Source organism: Tyto alba, unplaced genomic scaffold (genome assembly GCF_018691265.1).
Source record: "Tyto alba isolate M040663 unplaced genomic scaffold, T.alba_DEE_v4.0 Super-Scaffold_21, whole genome shotgun sequence".
Lineage (NCBI taxonomy): Eukaryota > Metazoa > Chordata > Aves > Strigiformes > Tytonidae > Tyto > Tyto alba.
In genome coordinates, this window is record NW_024881295.1 from 7,124,287 (window position 1) to 7,150,443 (window position 26,157).

Consider the following 26,157-nt stretch of genomic DNA (forward strand, 5'->3'; position numbering starts at 1 on the left):
GTTTTCAGAGAGTTGTTTTTGTTTTTTAACATTAAATAAGCCAGATGAATGCAGTCCTCTTGAATGCACAGGACATGGCAAATCATGGGAAACTGGAGCTGGCAACAGCAAAAGGATGTAAATTTTGAGCTGCTAATGGCAAGTGGGACTCCAGCTTTGGGGCTAGGGGAGAACCCATGTTACACAGTGGGGAGCCATTTAAACCCTCCTCTGACCTGCCAAGAGGATGCCTGTATACTTTCTGGTTTATTCAAAGTGAGATCAAGCCAAAGTTTTCCTTTGTTGTGAGTTTGGGTTTAAAAGAAACATTTCATAGATGTGCAGACTGAGCTGCAGTCTTGCTGCCGTGGATCTGATCCAGAGCACGATGCACCCCATCCAAAGGCTGTCATTAATAGGAGCTTTAGCGCGGTCTGCATCTTACTATTAGCAGCTTACTGTGTATTTTTTCTGGGGATTAAGAGAAAGAATAGAGATCCGTCCATCAAATAAAATATGAAACCAAGCTTCACTTTGAAGATTTTTTTGGGAGGGGTTTGTTCAACATGCATAACGTTTAATTTTCTGGATGCATGTATACAGCGTATGTGCGAGTGGGCACACATGTAACTCCGCTGCAAGTTTTAAAAGCTCTGTTTCTGACAGAAAAGCAGGCTAATTAATAGGAGTAGGAGACAAAATGCCAGCTTGTAGATTTGTTTCCCCTGCAGAAATCAGCCCCCCTGTTAGACTGCTCCTTCTTGATCTGATGTAACAAGAACAGAGTCAGCTGTGAATCAAGCGCCTTGTTCTCATTTCCTTGATCATTGACATGGTTTGAGAGAGAGAAAGGAGGAGGGATTATTTGTGAGGTTATTAAAAAAAAAAAAAAAAACAAACCTCTAGCTCCCCCTCCTCCTCTCCTTCAAGATGCACAGGCACTTCCAGAATGTTCCATAATAAGAATCTGACTTTTCTCATTAACTATTATCCTCTTTCCCCCCTACTCCTTGTTAGTTAAAAAAGTGATGTTTACAAGTCACTAAGCAGATAATTTCGAGCTTTGATGAGCGGATTGCCAGTTAGCAGTACAGTTGAAAATGCATTGGTTTTTTCAGTCAGCAAGCTGTTTAATGGTTTCAGAAATTAAAGGCTAATTGCACATGAGTGAATATGTGCTTTTCTAAGCCCACTGTTACCATTATTAGGGTATTTACCAGTTTGGAAAATTCTCTCTTTACATAAATCTGCTAATTCTTCATTGCTGCCCTGTCCTGGAAAGCAGCCACGCTGAGAGTTTTGGCCACACCAGACGGACAAGCTGGGGTGGGTTTTTTTGGTGCAACTAATTGTTGCCTGTCATTGTATTTCTGCGTGATGATTTTGTTTGCAGGGTTGTACAAGTTTGTTCATGTAACGTTCACATTGTAAATGATCCCTTGTGAAAGAAAATTGCATGTTGATATTCTCATTATGATATCAAGGAGATAAGGAACTTGATTGTCTTCAGAGAATAAGAAAGAAATACAAGGGTAGATTTGGTAGCAGAAAAAGTTTAGCTTTTGTACGTTGCAGCATGATTCTGCAATATATAAAATTGCTGATGTGTAAAAGAGCTTGGGAATGCTTCTAAAACAGATTTTTAATGCCAACAATTTTAATGGAAGCCTTTCCTGGGGAACGTGGCTGGTCAGAAAATCCAAAGCCATTGCACCTTAATAGAAAGACTGATTCATTATTTCCTGGCATTTGCTTTCTTTCTAATTAATGTCTTACACAGAAGGGGTAATCATTCAGCCATCTTTCTAGCTTAAAAAAGAGTCAAAGATTAAAAAACAATTACCCAATGTAATTAATTCAAGTGGGGATTTTGGGGGCTATGTTCAGAGGGAGGGGTTGTTCCCCTCTTCTGTTCCAGTCAGTGTTTGTCATTCTTTGGCAGGAACGACTAATTTATTGTCTGACTCTCCAATCTGGATTCATACGGGGTGGCTTTCATTCCCTCCCCCGCCGCCAAAACTCTTCTGATGTGCTGTGTATTTGTTTGGGAGGGGAAGGAGGGGGGGGGGAAGGGAGAAGGTTATATGTTTCTGACCTGCTTTACTGCTTTTCAACTGAAAGTAAATTAATGCACACACTAGATTCCCCTCTGCTGTGCTGATTGGATCCTTGTGCCGATTAAATATTTCACACTGATAGAGGGATGCTGAAAGCACTCAGCTGGTAATGTGGTATGTACGTCAGTGGTACAATAACTGACTTTCAGGTTAAAGTCAAACAAAACCCCCAGTTTGCTGCAGTTTTGATTAGAATGAGTTTCACTTTGAATTTAAATCCTTGAGCCTGCTGCAGCGATGGCTAATTAACTGAGATCTGATAGAGAGAAAGGAATACATTCTTACTTCTAATGACAGGCAGGCAGGAAGTTGTCAGGAGGAAAAAAAAAAAAAAAAGAAAAAGAAGAAACCAACAGACAAAAGAAGCCTTAAAAAAAATAACAATGCTGAGATTGTACTTCAGCACACGTAAACCTCCCTGCCTGTGTTTCACACTCAGGCTCCTTTGGCTGAAAGTCCGCCCCTGGAAAGGCGGTTTCGATCGAGTCTCAGATTTTCTTCAGATTTTTTTTTTAATCCTTCTGACAAAAACTAACACCCGAGTTCCACCCAGTCGGGCAGTCACTACCTCCTCGCTTATTAATGGCGCTTTGGGGGGGCTTCCCTTAGGAGCGGGGGGGGGGGAGCGGCAGGGTTTTGCTGCACGGAGCAGCCGAGGGGGTGTCCCCTCGGCGTGGAGGAGGAGGAGGGAGGAGGAGGAGGGAGGAGAGGGAGGAGGAGGAGGAGGAGGAGGAGGAGGAGGAGGAGGAGGAGGAGGAGGAGGAGGAGGAGGAGGGGGGAGGAGGGAGGAGGAGGAAGGCTTCCTGCCCCTGGGTACCGCACATCATCCCGCGCCGCGGTGACCCCTCCCTGGGGGTCATTAAAAATACTTCTGTCGAGCAATTTCTCCTCCCTCCCCTCCTCTCTCCCCATCCCTTCCCCCCGCCCCAGCTCGGGCGTCGCAGGGAGAGCGCTTGCATCAAACTGACAGGTCATTTACCGAGAGATTGGCAGGAGGAACTGCTCCAGCCTTCCTTAAAAACGCTCCTCCTCCTCCTCGGTTGCTCGTCTTGAACACCGTTACAGCGAAATACAGCGTTTCAGGAACAGTGCGTAAAACTTTTCCATGTGAGGGTCTTCATTCCTGGTTGTATGAACACATGTTCTAACATCTTCTCTCTGGGCACAGGCAACTTCATGCCCAAGGGTCGTATGCAAAGGGAAGCGTTTTAATGGGAATCCAGGGATAAAATACAGACGATGGAGCCTTTCACCTCCGTAAACGTCCACCACGCTTCGGTGTGTGCCCGTGTATGTGTGTGTATGTATGCTCAGCCAAAGCCCTGCTCATTTCTGTTCCGGTGTGTAAAGTTATGCAGGTGGTTGGTTTGTGACTTAAGGCACAGATGAGGCAGGATCAGCAGTGTATACCAGCAGCAACTTGGAAATATGTGAGAAATACGAGGAAATTTCATGGAGTGGTACCAAAATCCTAAAACACCACACTAAAGTGCCATAGTTAGTGGCCTGTTTGCAATGCTTTTGTGTGTTGTCACTCTTTGAATATTAAATATTCTGTTGTTCCAGAGAATTTTATTGTGACAATCGACTAGATGAACAGAGGTCATGGCCCTCATTGCTGAAGAAGTCTGTTCAGCTGTTTTGCATGCAGGGCCTTAGATTAGTGCCGAACGTTAAACTATTAATTAACAAGACATCATTTTGGCTTGAAAGTGGTTTGCCAGTCTTTTGCAAACTAAATAACTCTCGGGGTTATGCCAAATGTTTTCTTTTAGCCATGGGGCCACTAAGGAAAAGAACTGATACTGCTCTGAAAACAACTGCAGTTTTTCACGGCGAAACTGCTTTGTCAGGAGAGCATCGTTCTAGAAAGATTAATGGACTGAAGTCTCAATCTACAGCATGTAGGTGTTAAAATATAAATGTGATGGACAGTGAATTTTAGGTCCTTTTAAAACAGGTCTCATATTTTACTAGGAAAATGTGAAGGTTTTTTGAGAGGCATGCATCTGTTTTAATTCACTGCCGCGGCAAAGAGCAGCCAGTAGCTGAGTACTCCTGACCATATTCCTATTTGAGATGTGTGTGCGAAATAAAGTTGACATCAGATTGGTATGGATTTGAAGACGTGATGTAAGCTGCAGCAGAGTAAAAGTGAAGGAGGCGAAACCTTACACTAGAAGTGATGCTGTCCGTGTGGAGTCTGGCTGGAGCCTGCGTGCACGTGTGTGCGTGTCCGTGTACCGATTGCTCAGTGTGCGTATCGCAACAGCGCAGCCGCCTTCAAATCCTGCCTGCCTTTGCTCTTCCCATTTCTTTATTCACTAAACAGAACGATTCACAGTGCGGGATGGGAGGAGTAGCGTTTGAGTAAGCGCTAGTAGGGAGACTGGAACTGTTGCCCAGTTGCCTTCTCACCTGCAAACCTTCACAGCACAGACCTGGATAGGAAGGAGGGGGCGGGGAGAGAGCTCACATGTACAAATAAATAGAAAGGGCCAGAGTTATTTTGATACATATGGAAAAAATATTAGCTCTGCTTTGAATAGTTGAGACCGTGCCACGTACAAGATGGGAAATCATAAACAAGCGGCAGCTTTCCAGCACATTGTAGTGTGTTTGCATGTGACTGGCATACATATTTCAAACTCTGGTTTGCCTGTGGCATCCTGCAGTGAAAATGAAAGTTGTGTTGCTATTGAAAAGGCGCTGCTTCAAAATTGGTGTATTGTGAGGACTGTTATGCTGTGGATGAGAAGCAGCGACCTGCTTTCCAGCATTTAAAGCCAGTATTTTTTTCCTTTTTTTTTTTTTTTTTTCCTCTTTTGGCTCTTCCATTATATCAGCACATGTTTTCAGCTGCAGTGTCCAAAGCTTGGTTAGTTACTTATTATTCATCATTCCAAAAGTGTCAGAGAATACGTTATGCTGACTGATTCTCAAAATGCAGATTTTCTTTTTCTTTAAAACCCAAGACTATTCTTTTAATTAATCTGGCAGAAATATAATACAGCAGATGTAGGTTTTGTTGAGGATTTTTTAAATCTCTCATATCATAATCTTTGTTTCTGCCAACACTCCTTTTATCAGTGTCTTCATGGGGGTATAAAGTAAAAATGGTTGTTACAAAGAAAAACCGCACAATAGCTCATCTCCTAATTAAACTAATCTGATTAAGGGGAGTATTTTTAAAGTTTTGGTAGGTATATTATCAGAAAATTAATAAGTGAAGCACGGAAGAGATACTATTGCTGCTTTTCCCAACACAGAGAATTTTTCTGTAACTCTCTTTTGGAAGCTAATCTTGAGGACTTGATCTTTTGAATATGCTTTCATATTTAGCCTCTAAAATTTGCAGTTATTTAAATAAATTTAGCATAGCACTGTTCCCTGGGGAGGTGACTGACATGGCCCAATTGGTGCTTGCAAGTGTATCACAGGGACATAGTTTTTTCCCATATTTACTTAGAAAAGCCTCAAAACCTAAATTAAAGTTTTCCTTTAGGAGATGAATGTTCAATTTTACAAACATTTAGTATTTATCTCAACTTAGACCGAAACAATCAGTAACCCTTATTTCCTCAGCTTTTTTTGTTACATACACTTGAATAGACAGGTTTGTGAGTTTATTAGGAAAATACTAACACACATCACATGCAGAGACACACAAAATGAACTCACTGTTAATTCATACAGGGAGAATGGTGAAAACTGGATGGATGGTAGTTTGAGTAGTGAACCTTTTTGTTTGTTTACAGTATTTCTGCTTTTGTACTTCTTGGTACAATTTTCTCATTTGGATCAAGACAAAAAGCAATTACTTACTATTGAATTTTGTCAGGAAAGTCATAATCTACTCCTACTTGTTTTTTTCCACTGAGCTACCAAGGGTTGTAGGACTGTATACTTTTTGGGATCACGGAGTTTTGTTTACTTAGGTATTTTCCATTGCTGAACTGTGTGAGAGAAAAGTAAAGCTGTACTAATACCACTAGAACATTGCACACTAGTAATTTTATTTAAGTGAAAATATGAAATCAGTACAGTAACACCAAGTATTTCTGTGAGAAGTTTTTCATTCAGTAATCCAAATGTTCACACATCTGAGGACGAACATTAAAAGACACTTGATCAATACTGTGATCTGTCAGAGATAGTAAATGCTCTGAGTTTCACAAAAAAAGAAACCCTGGCACTACTGACATCAGCAGCAAGCCTCTGGTTGTCTGCAGCAGAGCTAGGATTTCACTCCTGGACCAACTCCAGTTACGTGATGGATTTATAGCACTGTAACCAAGTACAGCATTTTCTGACAGTCTGTGAGCTCTTGGCGTTTTTCATGTGACATAAATCAAAACAAAAATACAACCACAAAGCTGAACTCAATCTGAAAGCTTTGTATTACTGTACAGGTTAATAAGGCACCGTGCAAGGAGGGTTTCAGTAGAGTAGGAGAGGTGGTGTTCAGCTCTCCTACATGCAGTTGTTTCACACCTGTAGCACTGTACCACTGGGGCATTGAATCAGTACAAGGGACACCAGTGGAAAACTGCACTACAAAAACCACACAGAAATAGTAGTTTTATAGCATTTTGTCATAAGCAACTTTCTCCACCTACATAAAATGCACCTGAGCTTCTTGGCTTTCACTTGAATACTTTTAAACTAACAGACAGGTGTATTTCTGTACTGAAAAGGGTTAAGTTCTTTCCTCTTCAAAACATTGATGACATGCAACAGCATAGTCTAAGGAAACTACTGCCTATGATTCCTCAGGATGACTATTAGGATAAAGGAGAATGAAAAGTAAAGGCAAGAACGAACACAGCTTAAACCAATTTATGTGAATTCATGATTACTAGCATAATGCTGACATTAAAAAAGTACTTTTTTTGTATTAAAATATGAAGCAGGTATCTCTGATAAAAGTGCCTGCTTGCTATTTCATATAAACATCAAAACTATAGTTTCTGGAGCATACATATTTGACAATTAAGGCTTTGCAGCCTTCAAGTGTATAATGGGTTTAAAGGTAAGGAGAAAGGTATTTTCTTAGTCAGTTAATTTTGGACTCCAAGGCTTCTATTTTATGCCCAGATTTTCAGACTTGATTCTGGGAAGAACTAAGCACGTCTGTGACTTTGTATACACATGCATATATATACACTGCATTTTAAACAAGCAAAGTTGACAACAAAATTCTTAATGACTTTAGTAGTAGAGCAGCAGACCTAGACAGGTGTGAAGTTTCCTGAAGGGCGACACATTAGATGTAATCGCAGGGAAGCCAACAGGACCGGTCAGTGGATAAAGTTAAACACGGGCAGAAGACTTTGCAGGACTTTGAAGTATCTTTCTTTGCTCTTAACTCTTGTAAAAATCAGATGTATAATACTTAAGAGTATCAAAAGAGGCTTGAGCCAGCATATTTTTTTTTTTCCCACATATACCTAATCTGCCTAAACGGCATTAATAAGAAGAGCTTCTGAGATTATTTAAAGTGCAACAACTTTATACAAGTTTTTTGGTTTTCAAAAGTGAGCATTTTACACGGACACTAGGATTTACCGTACGGGAACTTCACACTGATAGAAATCTCAAATACAAGTTTTGTAAGAGATACTATAGCAAGATCATAGCAGTGTATTCCTATTAAAGATGACGGAATAGTCACGCAGTAGCAATTTAAAAGTACATCTGTTAACGGAGAACTGAGAGTTAAAATGGGTGCCATGGAGAAAAGGTGGCTGGGGGGGGGGGGGAAGCACCATCAAACCACCGGAAAAATAGCTTGTGAGGAGAGAAAAAAAAAAAGAAAAAAGAGGGGAAAACAAAAAAAAAAAACGACTCCAAAGTAAGTCAGGGTGGAAGAAGTAAGCGCTGGGGTGAGGCGAGCATGTGTAAGGGGGTTTCAGACTAACGGAAGAGAAAGTTGAAAATAACATTCTTTACGTCTCAAAGCCTCTTATTATTAAAGCTGCGGTATTACCGAGCCTATACCAGGATCTTTAGTTCCGGGCACAGACAGACAGCAAAGGGAAAAAAAAAAAAAAAAAAGACTTTGCAAACCCCGAGTGAAACCGCGAGTTCCCGAGCGAGTAGAGGGAAGCCCAGACTTTCCCCTGCCCTCCCGCCTGTCCTCCCGAGAAGAAAACCGTAAAATAAAAAAAAAAAAAAAAAAACAAACCAAACAAAAACCCAAACAAACGAAAAACCAAACCGAAATATCGCCAAGTCCGTGTTGGCAGGCCCGGGCCGGCCCGGCCGGGAGCTCCAGCGGCGGGAGCTCGGCCGGCCGGGGGCGGAGCGGCGGCGGGGGCCGGGGGGCCGGGGGGCCGGGGCCCGGCCGGAGCCCGGCGGGTGACGGTGCCGCTTCTCTCTCCCCTTCTCTCCCCCGGCAGAAGCTGGCGGTGCGGAGCTGCCCCGCGGCCGTGCTGGTGGGCAGCGGCGCCAGCGGCGGCGCCAAGCCCGGCGGCGTCCCGGCGCTCCTCAAGGCACCCGGCGGCGGCGGCGGGGGGGGCGGCCCCAGCGGCGGCCCCGGGCAGAGCCTGGCCATCTCCGTCCTGCCGGCCAAGGCTCCCATCGCGATGGTGACGGCGCACCTCAACGGCGGGCTGGGCTGCAGCGCGGCCGCGGGCGTGGAGCCCCCCCAGAGCGCCCCCATCAACCTGCAGACCACGGCCAAGCTGGTGGGCGCCCGGCGGCCGCCCGAGCTCGGCTCCAACGCCCAGGTAACGCGGGGGGGGGGGCGGGGGGGCGGCGCGCTGCGGGCTCCGCCGCCGCGGGGGGCGGGCGGGGCGGGGCGGCTGCTGGCGGTGGGGGGGCTCCGGGTGGTGTCGGGGATAAGGGAGGTGCTGGGGGGCAGAGGGGGGAGGAGGGGCTGGCCCGCCTGCCAGGTGCCCTCGGGGTGCGGGCGCTCGCCCCGCTGCCCTGGGAGGGGGGTGGGCTTGTCCCTCTGGTGCTGCGGGGGATCTGCCGCCCCGCAGCGTGGGGACCTGCTCCCGCGGGGGTACGGGGGCTCCGCGGCCCCGCTCGGGGCGGAGCGGTTGCGAGAGCCGGCAGGGGAGCGGGGAGTTGGGCTTACGCGGGGGGGGTTGCAGGTGTCCGGAGGGTTTGGGGGACAGGCAGGTGCCCTGGCCTCTGGCGGCACCGACAGGGCACGGGCCCTGCTCGAGGAGAGCGGTTCTGAGCCGAGGGGAGTTGGCTACTCGCCCCCAGTTCCCACCTTCTCTGGCAGCTTTTCTGATTAAGAAGCAGCAAGGTATCTGTAAAGAAGTGTTGGGAGTCACGCTGCGAGCTTGGATACCGCTTGCACGGCTGGAGGGTCTCCTGGCTGGGCTGTCATTCCAAGTCTCTGGTGGTGCCGGTACCTTCCCTCCCTTAGAGAGAGCAAAAGCACGAACTGTGTGGGAACTGGCAGGTTGTTGCTACCAGGTCCAGGTGTATGTACGTATAAGTTTTATACTTATGTTCACAGTAATCTAAATATGAAATAAATGGATTGAGTTAGTGAAAGGAGGGCGAAAGCTGCTGTTCGCTGGACACATGGTTTTGTGCAGACTGTTAACAGCCACAAAAGAGAAAATGTTTATCATGTTGTGGGTCAAGAGAAGGGAATGCTGCTAATGAAAGTGTGAAGAAAGTGACAAAGCCTTCCTGCAACTTTGGAGAAGAGGATGTAAACTATTATTGCTAACGTTGGAAATGTGGATTTCTTTTCTACTTTCTGCACATAGAGGCTGTGGTAGTCTGTTTTATTGTACTTTAATTCCCCATCACAAGCTCAGGATATTAATAATCAGGAAAGAAGAACACAGTATGGATAAGGGCAACAGGGAAACTGTACCTGAAGGCGTTTGTAAATCAAGGCTATGTTGGAATGCATGAGGCTTTTGAATACCCAGAAAGCCGCTTTCTAAACACTGAACAAGGAATGACCATCACCTGCTGCATCCGCAAACAAATGGAAAGCACATCCAACCACTTTGGGAATCAAATTGTCCTGTCACTTTTTCTGGAGAAGTGGCATTGTCTTTAGCTGTTACACTAAAGTAGCTGTGTGGGGAATTTGATTTTGAATCTCCGTTCTGTATTCATGCTGGGCAATTTCCTTTATCGAAGGTGTTGTTTATGCTTTATTGAAAAGATACTTGAAGCTATCCTAGTGGATATTTCTTAGAATCCTGAAAAATAACTATATACATGATAATCATAGATAAAAGTTTCAATGCTTCAATGGTCTATTATTTTGTGAAAGACTATCTTTTACTGTCACTGTCAGGAGCCACAGGAAGAATCAAAACAGTGAAGGGAGAAACTTGAAATGACATTTAATGTATTTGGCCTGAATAGTGAAACAACAGTCCCAGGTGCTGGAAAACAGTGCAGATTAGAACAGTTGACTTCAAACTTGTAACTTCTGCAAGTGTTGTTAGAGGAAAAGACTTTCTAACCCGGTAAACTGGTGTGCTGCTGAATTATCCATAGTGTCTCCCATTTACATTTTCTAAAGGGCAAACTGGTTCCACTTCGATCTTTCACATCCCCAGATGTGCGGTGGTCAGCGGTGTATTGCAACCTGCTGGAGCAAAGCACTGATGTTCATGCACATGTTTCTATTCTCTTCTCTCAAACCTGAAACAGTATTTGCCTCTGCATTACAACTTTTCTTGCAAAGAGCAGCTTCATTTTGAGCAGAAGCTTGCTGTTACTAGAATAGCATAGGGATGTCTAGCATTTGGGCTTGCCTTGGTTTTGCTACAGGAAAAGGTCCAGTGTTTTTCTTTAAAAATGTCTTCACATTGCAAGTTTTCAACCCCTGTAGTTTTGTGATTTAGTATCTCTGATTACGTTAGTAATTTGCTGAAGAAGCAGCTAAGCAATGGCAAGTTTCTGAAGCCGAGAACTATAGTGGTTTCATCTTTTGAGAATAGTCAGCAGGCATGGATAAAAACAATTAGAAATATTGAATTGTAAATGTAAAAAAATGCAAGTTGACCTTTGGTCCTAAGATGTCAGGAAGCTTAGTGCTGGACTGCATGTTAATTATCACTCCTCTACCCAAATTAAATTTGTTTTGCAAGGTTTCTTTTCCTCATCCAATGAAAAAAAAAAAAAAATCTATTCTTGCTTCATGCTCAGTATTCTTGATTGTTCCCGATGTGGTGATGACAAATCAATAGCAGTAACACCTTAGCTGCTAGCACTGTAGTGTTGGAGGGAAATTTCATTGTTGACATTTATTAATAAGCATTTACTGTCTCTTTTTTTGTGGTTTGTTACTGCTCAGAAAAGTATTTTTTTCTGCTGAAATGTATGAATTTTGTGAGATAGAGGATAATGACAGCCTTCTGCAAACTGGGTTAAGGTGGCAAGCTGATAGTAGTAAATGAGATTACTGGTGTAGTGTAGCCTATTCCTCTGCATCTGCAAAGTGAGGGAAAGGGCAAGGGCATGAAATGTAATGTTATGAGTTTCTGAACAGTGGTTTCTGCTTGAAAGCATTTAAGGGGATCAGGATGTGTATACGGTCATCTCAAGTGGTATCTAGCAGGAAGAATGAAATGCTAAATGAAACTCAGCAGAAAAAATAGGGCATCAAACACTATAAATACAGAACTTTCAAATATAGATAGGATTAAATGTAAGTTTGTTACAGATTTTTTATTTGGGCAGCTGCATGTCAGCACTTTCATTTTAGGCTGTTGTTTACCCAGCAGATTTTTAAAGTGATTTTGAAACGTTGTTGACTATAATGGAAGCCATATCTACATTGAAAAAAGTATCTAAAGAAATACATTCATAACAGATACTGGAGAATTGTTTAGATATTTATCACATCTTTTATTAGAAGCAAGAAACATTGCGAATTTAACAGAAATTGAAACCTGTAAGCATTGGAAATTGTGAGCTCCAGAAACTAGAACTAGGTCTGCACTATTCCTTAGCAGCTTTTTGGTGTCAGTCCAGTATATGAAGACATGACTGATGGAGCTACATTGATGAAAGTGTACGTGCAGGGATGTCATGGGTATGGCTCTTTCTCCTGCTTAGAGAAATGAAGCTTAGAGCTTCATTTGGATGTTCTGGAGCAAGTTATGTTGGCAAAAGCAGAATTTTGCTGGCATAAGCTGAATTTTGCTGGCATATGCTGTATACATGCTAGGAGTGCTTTGCCTTCAGAGAATAGCTATTGCTATTCTGTTTAGAGAATGCCCTAGAGCTACTGGATAGTTGTAGGATATCATCATGCCTGCACCTATGAAGTACTCTTGGTATAAATAGATTTTAATATTAACCTCTCAAATTATATTTTTATTGTAACTGTATTTGTATCGTATTTGCTATTTCCTATCCTAGCCGTCGTTTCCTGACAGAAAGCAGGATCTGAGGTTGCTTTGCTGAAGGACAAAGTCCCATCTGCTGTGCTGGAACAATGTACCGAGTAAAGAAAATGCCCCTCTGCTACCTCCTCATTCTCTTCTAAATAGCAAAACTGAGGACCAGCAGGCATCCCAGAACCTAGTTTTGGGAAAGCAAAAAGCCTTTTGGCCGTTTGAAAGACAGTTGGATCAGCCAGCTGTTGGGAGGACAAGCAAAGAGGGGGGAATACAGCTGTCAGACCACTCAGCTGCTTTTCAGGAGCTGTAGTGAAAGAAAAAAGCACTGGAGGGGCATATCTGCTCTGGGCCATGAAGCACCGTGATACAGACAGAAAGTTGCTGCACAGAAACGTGGCACGGGCCGGCTCTGCGGGGGTAGGCGCTGTCCTGGGAGCAGTATGCTGGGTCCTGCTCAAGGTAACCTTTGCCTCTCAGGCGGCTCCACTTCTCTAGTTCCAGAGAGATGTTGTTTGCAGATAGCTTAGCTATCTCTGCACAGCCCAGCATTGCTGGCTTTAAACTTACCCATGGCGCTGGAGTGCGAGTGCTGCCAGAACTGGCTCTCACTTTGTCAACGTAAACAATATTCTCTGTAGATACCTGTCACGTGCTGTATGCGCACTGGTCACCTACTGTAAGTCCCAGAGGCTTCTGAAGTGTGAAGCAGATATTAGGTGCAGGAACATTTGGGTACTGCTGTAATAAATGAGCCGTCGCTTGTCTGTGATCCTGGTGTGATGCTCTGTCCCCTATTACTCTGCGCGGCTCGCAGAAAACACCTTAGCAAGGCACTGACTCCCTGTCCATCAGGACTCCGCAAGCAACATCATAAAATCTGCCTCCTGTACCTCTCCGTGCTTTCCTTCCCACACATGTATGCCCTGGGTCAGCTGGAGAAAAGTTTGGCAAGCTTCCCCATGCACATGTGCTGTTGTGTCTTGGGCCTTGTCTATACAGGGAGGTTATTTCAAAGTAAAATACTGTATGAGGATTTATAGTGCTATAAATTCTTGGCAAGATAGTAAACTGTTCTCCACAAATGCTTCATTAACTCCACGGCTGGAAGAACTACTTGTATCCATGTTTAGATTGAGCAGGCTACATGGGTATCCATTTTTTTTCAGAAAAAAGTAGCTTTTATATGTGTAGGAGGATGCTCATATATACTTCTTAGCTATCTGTATATTCAATTTACTAGGAAAAACCGCATTCCAGAAGTTTAAGACCATACCTCTGCCTATGATGACCATTTTTCAGAATAATTTATTTGTAGTATGATTTATTGCCTTTCTCTTCACCATCCCACTTAATGTGCTCCACTCTGCTCTCTGTAAAAGTGCTTCCTCCATAACTGGAAATCCACCTGCATGTATGACTAAGTCTTTTTGGCTTTTATTTATTATTTGTATTGCAGCAGTACTTAGAGGTTTTATTTATAGATATATTTATCTGTATTGGTTATGTGGCTATATATAGCCTTTTTATCTATGATCTCTGTTACCATAGTGTCTGAGTACATGACAAGAGTTAATTTATCCGCACAGTATGGAGTTATTATGACTAAGGTGCTATTATTTCACATTTTGCTTCTTCACAGGGAGCTCCCAAGGGTTGCCTTAGGCAGGATCCCTGCATTGCCAGCCACACTACTGGTCTTTTTGGTCATTTTGAGAATTCCTCAGATGTGTCCATGCTGCACACGGCATCCTTGGGACAAGAACTGTCACGCAAGTCCTTGGATCATGCTATGACCTGTTTTAGCTCTTGCCACAGCTCTTTACCCATCTGCCTCATACTTACTTCTTGATCTCTTGCTCAATCTTCAGCATTCAGATGGATCTCAGTGTGCCAAGATGCCGGCGGAAATGATAGCTAGTGAGCACAAGGAAGGAGATCCAGAGAGATCCAGAGGCCCTGCATAGGTCTAGGGAAGGAGTAAAATTAAGACATTGCATTATGGACTATGACTACCGTGGTTATTTTGGCAGTCTACAGGAGGATTGGCAGGTTTGTCAGCATCATAAGTGTATCAGGCCGTCTGTTACATACCAAAAAAAATCATGGCACTTCTGGAGTCCATGGCTTCTGGTCTTATGTCACACCAGTTATATCTTTCTCCAGGTATGGGTTGATCAGTATTGGCTCATGAATTTCAAGAGGTTGAAGAGTTTTGTTGAGGGCTTACTTGAGCTTCATTTTATCTGGCACTGTGGTTTCTGGATGTCTCTCCTGGAGAAACAGAGCAATGATTGCTCTGTGTGGGTGAGAGTTCCTACTGACTTTCCCCGAATTGTGCTGTTTTTTACAGTCTCCTCAAACGTGAAATGGGGGCTGGGTCTCCCACCAGGGCCAAAGTAGCACTTTGAGCTATCAGCTTCTGCCATTTTATGGGGGCAACTTGGTGTGGTAACCGTGTTCTATTAGAAATAACAATACAGGAGAGAACTACACAGAAAGCCTGTGGCAGGAAGGTTTTGAACAGGCAGGCCAAAGGATGAGATGGTTGTGGTACTGCCTATGCTGTCATGCCCATGGGTTTATAAACCAGAGTTATTGTAGACAGAGGAATTCTGAAGTATGGTCCTACTAGACAGTGTAGAGGAACCTGCAGAGAGCTCCTAAGGACCAGAATCCTTCTCTGGGATCCCTCTTGAGCTGCTGTAAAGAACATTAGCGTAGATAGGGAATTTCACGTCAAGAACTTTGCAGAGATTACAACAGGCAGAGGTAAAGACTGAGCTTCTCTAAGTATTCCCTGTCCTAAATCCCATTGGAAATTCTGCTTGCGGTACCTGGGCCCAAGTGTCTTGCCTGGGGACACACAGATGCCCTTATGAAGCAGAGTTGAAGCAAAGTCTTATTAGCATATTAACTACTTGATTAGCCTTCCTGTTTGGTCTCCAAGGCAGACACTGAAGGCATACCTGTTGGAGGGGGTGTCTGCTAAAGAGCATATAACGTAAGCAGGCAAGACAATTTGAGGGGGAATCAGAGTGCAGAGAGATGAGGTGACTTCTGGGGCCACACAGCAGGAGAGAGCCCAGGTTGATCCATCACAGTCCTAAAATTTGTCCAGTGGACCACACCTCTCGGGCTTTCAGAAGGATGTCAGCCACACTGTGAGTGTGAGTAGGATGCAGACACTGAATTATTTTAATTTTGGACCTCAAAGGATTCAATATCACATATTGGGTCTCCTGGATCATCCTTTGGTAACTTTAAGGTTTCAGGAGATATTTATAAATGTAGAAGAGGAGAGGTGTCTCAACCAAACTAAATAAAAAATAATAATAAAGGAGAAGGGGAACTCCAAGGATTCACAGCCCCACACACCATCCCGTGATCTGTTCTGTCATTGAGGTTTTACTAACTTTTAACTTTACCATTAGAATATTGTAAAGAGCATGGTAATTTTAGGAAATGGATTATAGAGTATGTGTGACAGATTCTGCTTGTATTTACATCATCTTAGTTGCAGGGTTATTAAGGGAGGCACATGAATTTACTCCATATTTAAATATGGGTAGCTAAGATCAGGATTTGGCCTTACTACTCTGATATATACCACGTAAAAGCACTTTAAAATTTGTATTTCTCACTAAATAGCATAAAATTACATCCTTTCAGGTTAATTAAACCGTTTTGCAATGCTGGTTGCTGTTGATGGGATATTTAAATGTCAGATTCAGAATAAGCACTTATGCTTCCTGATTATAAATGGCTTCCTTTTAAACATCCCAGACGTACATATATGGTCAATACATCTAAAGTGCATGGATTTCTGCTTTTCTCAATCTGCATTTTCTTTTGGTCTACAATAGTGTCAAACACCCACTGGTATCAAACACTGAATAAAGACTCTCAGCAACTGAATAAAACCTGATTAGGCCCAACATGGTATTCCTTACATAGCCAAAAATTTCCAGTGAAGGCCATGGAGTGTTCAACAGGAAAGGATAAGCCAAAGTGGACTCACAGTGACTGTCTGACGCTTCATTGTAAGAATCTAGGTGCAGCCTTTCCAAATCTGTTTCTGTGAGGACTGGCAAACAGACGCCACACTGCAAGAAATTAAACAATCAGGAAACAATAGCAAGTCCCACTTTTGGAGACTGTACTGTCGTTCTGCCCTCTGCAGTCTTTATGCCTCTGAACGCCCCTTCTGCAGGTTCATGTGAAGTGGGATGTAGGTACGGGTGTGCAACTTCAGTGCTTACGGAATGGATTCCCCTCCTGCAAGTGTCTGGGAAGAGCCTCTACCAAGGAACATGAGCGGAAGATTAACCAAAACTAGTTTCATTTTGTCAGTGTTTCCTGATACTGCAGAAGAATGATGGATCTCTCAGCCTATTTGTATATCTAGGTCCTTATATCCAGCAGTGGTTAATTGGCCTATTTATAGAGAACCAAACAAAAGAGACCAGGTTAAAGGAGGGAGATGTATTTGCTTGAATTTCATGCCTTTTCCTGGAAGCTATTTTAACTTCCTAATAAGTAAAGTCTTGAAATGTAGGAATATATAGTCAGTTCCCTTACGGAAGTTTCTGTGATATTTTCATACATGCTTATATATCATCCATGTAAACAAAGTTCCAAGTCCCTTGTTCTAATGCTGAGTTTATAGCACATTATTGTTTTGACGCTCATCAGAGTAGCTCCCATGGAGAGATTTGATTCACTTCAGAAAACCAAAGAATGCTCTAAAAATGGTAATACACTGTAGCTATTTCATTGTAATTGGAGGCTGTCTGTGCCTCACGGAAATTACCAGGCAAGCATTCTTGAAAATGTCAGAATTTTCAAGTTAGTTCTATTTAAAATGGGGGAGTAAGAATGCAAGGGGATGCATAGAAAATTTGAGGGCTGTGTGATTCAAACTTGAAGTGCAGTTTGTAATAATGAAAGATGATCAACTTTGGGGGTGGGGAAATCATCTCTTAGGTTTTCTAAATTACAGGATGCATAAAAACATCCACTTACTCTACATGTACTGTTACTTTAATAAAAGGCACCACTTTAGGAAATGAAAGGCTTTGGAATATCGCCAAATGTCTTAGTTCTATTTATCATCAAAAGGTGGGGTTTTTTCATTATCCATGGAGTTTGTGGGGTAGTTGAATAATTTGCAGGAATTTGAGTGTTTGATACCAGACTGCAAACTCTGTATTTATCTTCTTTCAATATTCATATTGCAAATACAAGCATGATAAGATTTCCTGTTGATGTTATAACCGTATCAGGATTTAGCAATTGGTCTGCTACTAATCTCATAATGTGCATTTGTGTCTATATTTAAATTAATTGGAAAACTGTATCAGAAAATACTGCTCTTAAATTATTTTATGTATAAATGGGGGGGAGGAGGGAGAGGGGGGGAGAGGGAGAGAGAGAGAGAGAGAGAGAGACTAGATGCTGTAAATACAGAGTGCTGATGAATACTTAAGTAGTAAATAGAAATATCTTAGAAGTCATTCCTGACAGTAATAAAGGTAGCAATTTGATTTCATCTGTGGATAATAAACTGGTTTCACATTGCAATAAAAGTGGTGCTTATGTTATATTAATATTTATTAGCACTTATTGATGTTAGGATTTAGTTGTTATCTTTTCTTCACATCACAACCATTTTATGAAACTTCAAGTTAAATTGCTACACAATAAGCAATTAAAAGTGTTCGTGTGTGTGAGAGAGAGAGAGAGAAAATATCTCTCTGGAGATACTCCTGTACGGAATGGCAGACCCTCACTGCTTAGGAATCTAGAGAGTTGTGCTCAAAATGATTGAGTTATGTGAGTTTCCACTAGTTAAAGATTTGGCTCTCTGAATGCATATTTCAATACATAAGCAGATTCTGCTGTTTATATCAGAATAGTTTTTATGCGTTTCCTGTTGTTTAGCGGTATGTTTTTGTATTCCTTGCTTTGACTGCGTGCAGTGCCTCATAAAGGTAAGAGATTATGTATTACATTCAGTGGCCTTTTTTGTGTGACGTGTGAAGGATTGCTAACTTGTGGGATAATGTGAGTCAGAAAGTGATCTGATCCAATTTTAACCAAATTTGTGCATCTCTAAATTTAGAGAATAGCTGAATGGCAAGACAGATATATTTCAGTTTCCATCAGTGACAAGGACAGAGTGTTGGCGGATGCCTGTTAACAGCTATATCGTGTGTTTTTGATACTCATATATGTGTGTATGGGTGGGAAAAGAGTAGTTACTAACTTTTATTTATCATGAGGCTGTTTCTTCTTTGACTGATTTAAAAAAATCACTCTCAGGCTTGATGTTCCTTCAGTGCAGATAATTCTTGTGCAGAAGGTGTGCTGTAGTCTTGAGTCATGTTTTTGCCCTCTGAGTAGAAAGATTTGCATTGGACTTGGATTTTTATCATTATGAAACGTGAAACATAGACCCTTTTAAAATAAGCCAGGTACCAGGCAAGGTAAGACAAACCAAAATTATTTTTGTTGATGTTACAATCAGGCTTCAATATCAGTAATTTCAGAAAACAGGTTCAAGTTTATCCTTCACTTGAGCATAACCCTGAGTGTAACATGTATATAATTCACATGTATTCGGTAGAATTAATCATGTGCTTGTAACTGAGTTTTTATTTACCTGCTTTTCTGTGCTGGGGTCTTAATCTTTTTGATTATTCTAATTCTTTGGCCAAATGTTGTCCTTGGAGATTTGATCAGTGAAAGCAAGAACATGTCCCCACTGCTTTTATACAAGACATTTAGTTAATGGGTACAACTGCTGGGGTTTTTTTCTCAGTGAGATTCTTATTATAGACCTCTGTTTAGCCTGTTTCTCGTGTTTGATTTTATTAAGACCCCAGTTCAGTGACTGTGTCATCAAATTTGCACGTATAGTGATGGATTGTGATATTACAAACAATTTGATTGTTGTATCCCTCACTGAATCAAACAATGAGACTGGCTGGATTGGAGATAAGTTCATTTTTACATACAAGATCACTGAACTAGCAATGATTGAATAGATAACACCAGAAAGTGAATGACAGGTTTGATAAGATTTAAGTAATGTTGTGTTTCCTGTAGGTTGCTGAAGTAGTAATGACGATTTAAGGGTTTTACCTTAAATGTTTACTATTCTTACAGATGTAAAATAAAAACTCAGCCTTTTATAATTTAATGTAATATTAATTTCTCTTTAAAGAATCAGTATACTAAAATATTTTTAACAGACAGCTATTTTAGCATAATAGCAATGAGAATATTGTAGAAATTTTGAAAGGATATTAGGGGGTATGATTTTAGAAGATTGCATGTGGTAATTAATTAGCATTTGCTCTAATAAACCCCCACCACCCTATTTGCTGATTTCACAGTGTTTTCTTCATAGTGAAACATTACTATATTAATTTTCCCCTGCACTTGTCTTTTGAAAATATAAGACAATAATCTGTATTCTGTTGATTTGTATCACTTTTTAACATTTCTTGTTGTATGGGAAATTAGACACTGCATTTTGGAAAAGAAAAGCCCAGCCTCCCTAATAAGTATGAGAAGATAAAAAGCCTCAGATTTCTGCTATAACTGTGTTCTTAATATGGGCTTTAAAACTAGAGTAAGTGGCTTTGAACCACCAGCTCAAACTCTGGTTCCTCTAGCCTGAGTCCAGTTTCTGAATTTAGAAGTTATTACATAGAACCAGAATCAACTGATATCTTGATATACGTAATGTCCTTCAATAAGTTTAAGTTTATAAGCCTTTAATAACGAATAATAATAACAATTTTATAATCAAATTTTATGGTAATCTACAAATTTTAGGAGCATTTTCAAATGTGTGAATGTGGAAAATCTTCACCAAAATATAGCGAAGCTAGATTTGTAGCATCAGAGTTAATCTACAAAATTACATCACTAGCATGTCTCTAACCATTTTCCTAATAACAATACAATAGACTTAGTATGCCATCAATTATTACTATTATTACATTTTCTTTGAAAAGGAACTTTTAATTAAAAAAAAAATTTTGTGACCTGTTCATGTTAATTTTTATGATTTTTCAATTTATAGTGTCAGTCTGTACATTATACAGAACTTTCATGTCTGCAAGTATGTCCTGGGTTGGCACCAAAAGGGACTGTTGTGGTTTAACTGCATCCAGCAACTAAGCACCACACAGCCGCTCACTCACTCCCCTGCCGTGGGATGGGGGAGAGAATTGGAAGAGTAAAAGTGAGAAAACTTGTGGATTGAGATAAAGACAGTTTAATAATTGAAATAAAATAAAATAAAAATTAAATTAAATTAAATTACATTTTCACCTTTTAACTCTGGGAATGACTGGGTTGAAGTCCTGATCTCTGCAATGATCTCCATACAGATAATGTGCACAGACCTTTTTTGGACTGAGTTAAGTCTCATAGACGTTCATGGTTCTACCTTTATGAAGACATTATTGTTGTGCTATCTAATTTGCAAAGTATGCAAGCGGAAAACATACGACATGTTTTCTCCCTATGTCTTTTACTTCTAGCAGAAGACATTTTGTCTAGATCTTTGGAAGTGCTTCAGTGTTGAAGTGCGCCTAGCTGAGTTCAAAACTTAGATCCTCAAACTCTGCTCAGTAGCTATCAAGTCTGGACTCCAGTGAAATCCGTAAAGGCCTATATTTCTACTAATCATATTCCCTATGTGCCAAAACATTTGCACTGGGGCATTGTAAGAACTGCTATCATGTTAACAGAGTTGAACAACAAGGTGGCCAAAGCACTGATCGGAATTGTTGGTTGTCTTTTCCCCTAAGTGTTCTCAACTGGGCCACAAACCCACATTCTTTCTTCGTTGACTAATTTAACAGAAAAGCTTGGAAGAGACATCTTCCAGGTAGTTCTGATAGTTAAATGGTTTACAGAGCCACGTGTGAGTGTAGGAGCTGAAATCTTCCATCTCTGGTGTAGGTGATTGAACTTCTGAGAAACTGGTTAAAGGGAACGATAGGAGGGAGGAGGAAAGGAAAGCATAATTTTCTTGGAGCGTGTTTTGAATTAAAGTGGTTGGACAGATTAGTCTCCAGGAGGGGACTCAGGGAGGTGAATCCCAGTGGGAATGAAGCAGATCTCTTTCAGAGCAAAGTACCAAGGACTGGAGTCAGTAATGCAGTAGAACACTCATATTGAACACATTTTCTGCCCTAGGGTGCTGGTTTGCAATTTTTTCCCCAAGGTGCTCCCTCATACTCTTTGGATACCCTACACAGGGAAACTTGGATGCCTAATTAAGAGCTACAGTAAAGGCACCTAAGAGCTGGACATTGTACTGTGCAATTCCTTCATGTGTTTGTGGATTCAGTTCTAGGTACTGAGTTGTTGACACCTCAAAGGTGATGTTTCCAGGCTCTCCGAGAAGCAAATCTTCAGGTGTCCAGATAATATTAATGGTTAGATCTGAATCACATGAGGATTTTACTGTCTTTATGGCTTGAACAGCAGCTAAGGGGGGGGTTGGGGAGTGAGAAGGTGATTTTGAACTCTTTAGCTGGAGCTAGGTTGGACACAAGCACAATGGGCCTTTTTCTGAAACTTAGCCTACTCGGGCCTTGGAAGATGTCCCAGTATCCAGGTTTATCTGGGTCTAGCAGGATAAGGCATCCTAAGCAGGAGCCAGAAAAGGTCTCATGGGCTAAATAGTAGATCAGAGTTGTGGTTTGATTTTTTTTCAGGTTTTCTTCTTAGAATTTCTGCACTCCAGAAACAGACACAATTTCTAGGCTTGGAAACAAAGAACTTTTGCTGACTTCAGTGTTTATAAGGCTAGTTCTGATAGCACTAATATTAATGCAGCATATCAGGAAGAAAAGGAGATTTTATATTTACTAACTCTTAAAATTTCCTGGCTCTGTCATTATAGGGAAACACTGGTGCTCACTTTGGTATATTTACAACTCTGGAAAAATATTATGTGTAATATATTACTGTATGTTCTGAAGTGTGTGTTACTGTATTCACATGCACATAGTATATATGTATGTATCTTATGTATATATAGTTGTGAATTTATTTATATAAGCATAAATTTGCCAAATACTTTTACTGTCTAAACAAATCAACATAAAAGATCAGCCTTTTTATTTGAATCTTCAAAGAAGCAATTACATTTGTAAGTGAATACTGTAGTGTTTATCACCCTCCAAAACTAAATAAGGTGCTGCTGCATTTCAGTATTTTCTTTTAATTAGAAGAAGGCACCTCTGTAGCAATATCTGCAGTGGTTTTTCACAGCTGCAATCCTAGAACTGTGGAATACCAAAGTTAAGAATTCAATAGCAATGGTAATTCCACCACGCTGTACTAAAGCAGTATTTTCCACTGGGTTTTGTTGATGGGCAAGTGGCTCAGTATTGCTGAGTAGTCTGCCTAAAAAAAAATATATATAAAGGAAGCTTATGGGATGTTCTGCACATTCAAATTAACATTTCCTGGGAAAGTTATTGCTTCCTTTTTCTAACTAATTATATTAACAGTAGAATTTTAAGATCAGTCATATTTATTCACACTTTATATTGAATTCAGGCAAAGTCTTCGTGTTCCTTCCCCAAGTTCTGTGCTCATGGAAGTTACTTTTGGTAACAACATCCAGTTATTATGGCTGAACTCATCTAATAGCTTCCTTTCTCCAAAAAGGTTGGAACCATCTTTTCATTTCTTGCCTTTCCACTGCCTTTGTGTTTTTTGTCTTCCCCTCCCTACACCCACCCCCCCCCACCCCCAGCTAAGAAACATTGCTTTCTCCCTTGCCTTTATTCTGTTGCTTGTTGGATACTTGCTAAACTAATTCAGCTATCAGAAAACTTTCTTTACCCTGGTTAGCAAGCTGAATTAGCTCAGCTCAGGGCCTGACAAAGAGGACTGTGTGGCAGTGAGCAATTAGATCTCTCAGGCTGTCACTTCCCTTGTGTTTTCCAGTTCTTCAGAGTGACTGAAGAATGCATAATAAATACTCAGAGCAAGAACTGCAAAAGCAGCTCCGAGCCCTATGGGTGCTAAGATGGAATGATTTGGAAGACAATCTTAATTTTTCAGTAGCTGCTAATAGGCTGCACGGGCCATTCTGATAGGTGAGGATTCCTGAATCCCTAAGGAATGATGGTCGTTTCCTCCTTTATTTCTTCTCCCTCTGCCTTCTCTTTCCATACCCTAATCGTCATGTCCTGCAACCGGGGTAGAGCAGTAGTACTTTAGCAGCTGCTGGGGCTCTGTTCAAGATTTTCACTCATGCTTGAACTCACTTAAGGGAGAGGCTAGAAACTGCTTTGTGTGACACTGTGCGTGCATTTTTCCCTTTACTCAGAAATTTTTCTGCAGACTGTGAACAGAGAATAAGTAATTTCAAGACATTAGTCATTAAAAATAACATCAACCTGGAACAGTTTGGTAGTTAAACAGCAAATCTTTTATGATCTCTCTAGCTGAGCAAGAGACTATAGGTGTGATCACAGCTGCTGAGTGTTGCTGCAACTCAGTGACACTATACTCATTTGTGCAGGAGGTGGAGACTTAATTAACTGAATATGATTTCTGAATAAAGGTTCAAAATACAGAGTAGGTATTTGCATGCTAATTCAGTTCACATAGCCAAACTTCCTTCTTTTTTTTTTTTCCTTTTCAGAAATTTAGAGTCTGATCTAATGACTCTGGAAAAATCCTGATTGCTTCCTTTGGTAAAAATAATGGTGCCTTAAAAAAATTACTAACCAATAAATAATGTGATGGAAGCTGTGTTTAAGAACAGGTATTTGGTACAGCTATCTATCCTCTTAGATAAGTAACCAGTGGGATTTCTGAACCAGGGAAACTCACGAACTTTATTCATCATGTTTTTCCTTTGCCAGAATACAGACCCACAGTGTGTTCAAACACAGTTTATATTTTTGAGTTTACCCAGATGGGAATGTGCAAGTGGCAAGGAATAGAGATAGTGGTCTGAATAGTCTGAGAGCTGTAGTAAAAGTAGAGATAAATTAGATGGTGCCCTGAAAAGCCTAGGAGCCATGGTAAAAGCAGAAAATTGTTTGCTTTATCTCAGCATATACTCCTCTCATAATCTCATGAGCTTTGATACCACTGTGGGTTTCTGTGCAGAGGAGTGGTGTTGAAAGGGAGGAGTACAAATACCTCAGCAACGATTAAGAATTTGGTCACACCTTGGTTTTCAAAGCAGGTTTGAAATTGAAGGTGGTACCTTGCCTCCTGTTGCTACCCCAGTACTGGGCCTTGTAATGGGCAGTGAGAGCAGTTGTAGGCTGTTTCACTGCAAAAGCATCTGGTGTAGTTTGAGTTATCATTAGTTGGCTATAATAACGGTTGGTTTAAATGGTATTTTTAGTGCCCAAAGAAAGGATGGTTTTAAAAATGCTGATATTTTTAAAAAGCAACAGGACTTGATGTGTTTCTGATTGTCTACTTCATAACAATAATAAATGTGCATACAAGCACACAGTTAATGAATTCTGAGTGAAGACGAAGTAGAGAAGACAAACACTTAAAAGCTGGAAGAGAAGTCTTTAAATTTCTATAAAATTACTGTTTACACAAAATATGTGTCTGAAGTGCAGTCTGATTAGGGTACAATCTGAGTGTGATACCGAAAGATGCCATTATTTGATCAGATTATTAGAAATACCATGCACAGTGATTTCGCCATATTTTGAAAATTGAAGAATTATTTGCACAGATTTTTATAGCAGCTAAGTTCAGAAGGAAAGAAAAAATATGTATGCATACACATCTTGCAGGAGTTTCAAAGTTATATCCAAGCACACTGCTTTTACTGGTGGACTACATGGAAAAAGAATAGCATTCAGATGTTTAGGTTAGCTAGAGGACAGCAACTATCCTGGATTATTGAGGTAAAGTGCAGCAAGTTTTAAGTCAAATGAACTTGGAGGCTGCATATAGTGCTTGGCATTTATATAAAGCAAGCTCAAGGTTGAATGCAGCATTCAAGTTGTAAAATGGATGTAGAATGGGTAAAAAATCCCTGCAATTACTTCAGTGACGATCCATTCAGGTTAAGAATTTTCATCTTTGCTGTTGCCATAGCAATCTGTTCCCCTGTCACTACCACATTAAAAATCCATTCTGTAAAACTGTTGTTGCCAATATTGAGCACATAACAGACAAAAACATTTTTTTAATAGCTTAGGTGTCTTATTTGCAACACGAAGAAGACCTAGATCTTAGAGAGATGCATATGTACTTTAAAAAGAAAAAGATTAGTGTTTCTATAATACATTGTAGGAACACAATATTTGTGCTGTGGTATTGATGTCAGTATAAAATAGTTTGCAAATAATCCAGCAATGCACTGTCGGTTGAACTCAAATAATTGAACTGTTCTGCTAAGATACAACAAACCCATATGTGCCTGAGTTAAGTATTTTGGTAACATGCTGTAGTGAAAGGCATTTGAAACTATGTGGCTTTTTAATCTTCTGTTACTCATTGAGTCTGATTCTCTTCAGTGACTGGCTTCAGTGATTTTTACCTGTACTGGTGTAATTTGGGAATGGGAGAAGAATTGTGTCCCCTAACAGTTTTACATCTGTGATCTAATCCTAAATTTCTCATGTACTCAAGCTCAACAGTGAGTTTGTACAGATAAGGAATAGTAGAAAGAGGTCCCTGAGCGTTTGTTAGTACAT

General features: G+C 41.1%; 1 protein-coding gene across 2 annotated transcripts in view; it reads left to right on the forward strand.

Annotated features, from left to right (window-relative positions):
- Positions 1-5,983: 5,983 nt before the first annotated feature.
- PHF21B (PHD finger protein 21B) overlaps positions 5,984-26,157 on the forward strand; it is a 67,853-nt gene continuing 47,679 nt past the window's right edge. For both annotated transcript variants that reach the window (XM_042795538.1, XM_042795539.1), the window contains exon 1: positions 5,984-8,827. In XM_042795538.1, coding sequence (XP_042651472.1) covers positions 8,684-8,827 — 144 coding nt within the window. In that variant the 5' untranslated portion in view covers positions 5,984-8,683. The remainder of the gene's footprint in view (positions 8,828-26,157) is intronic.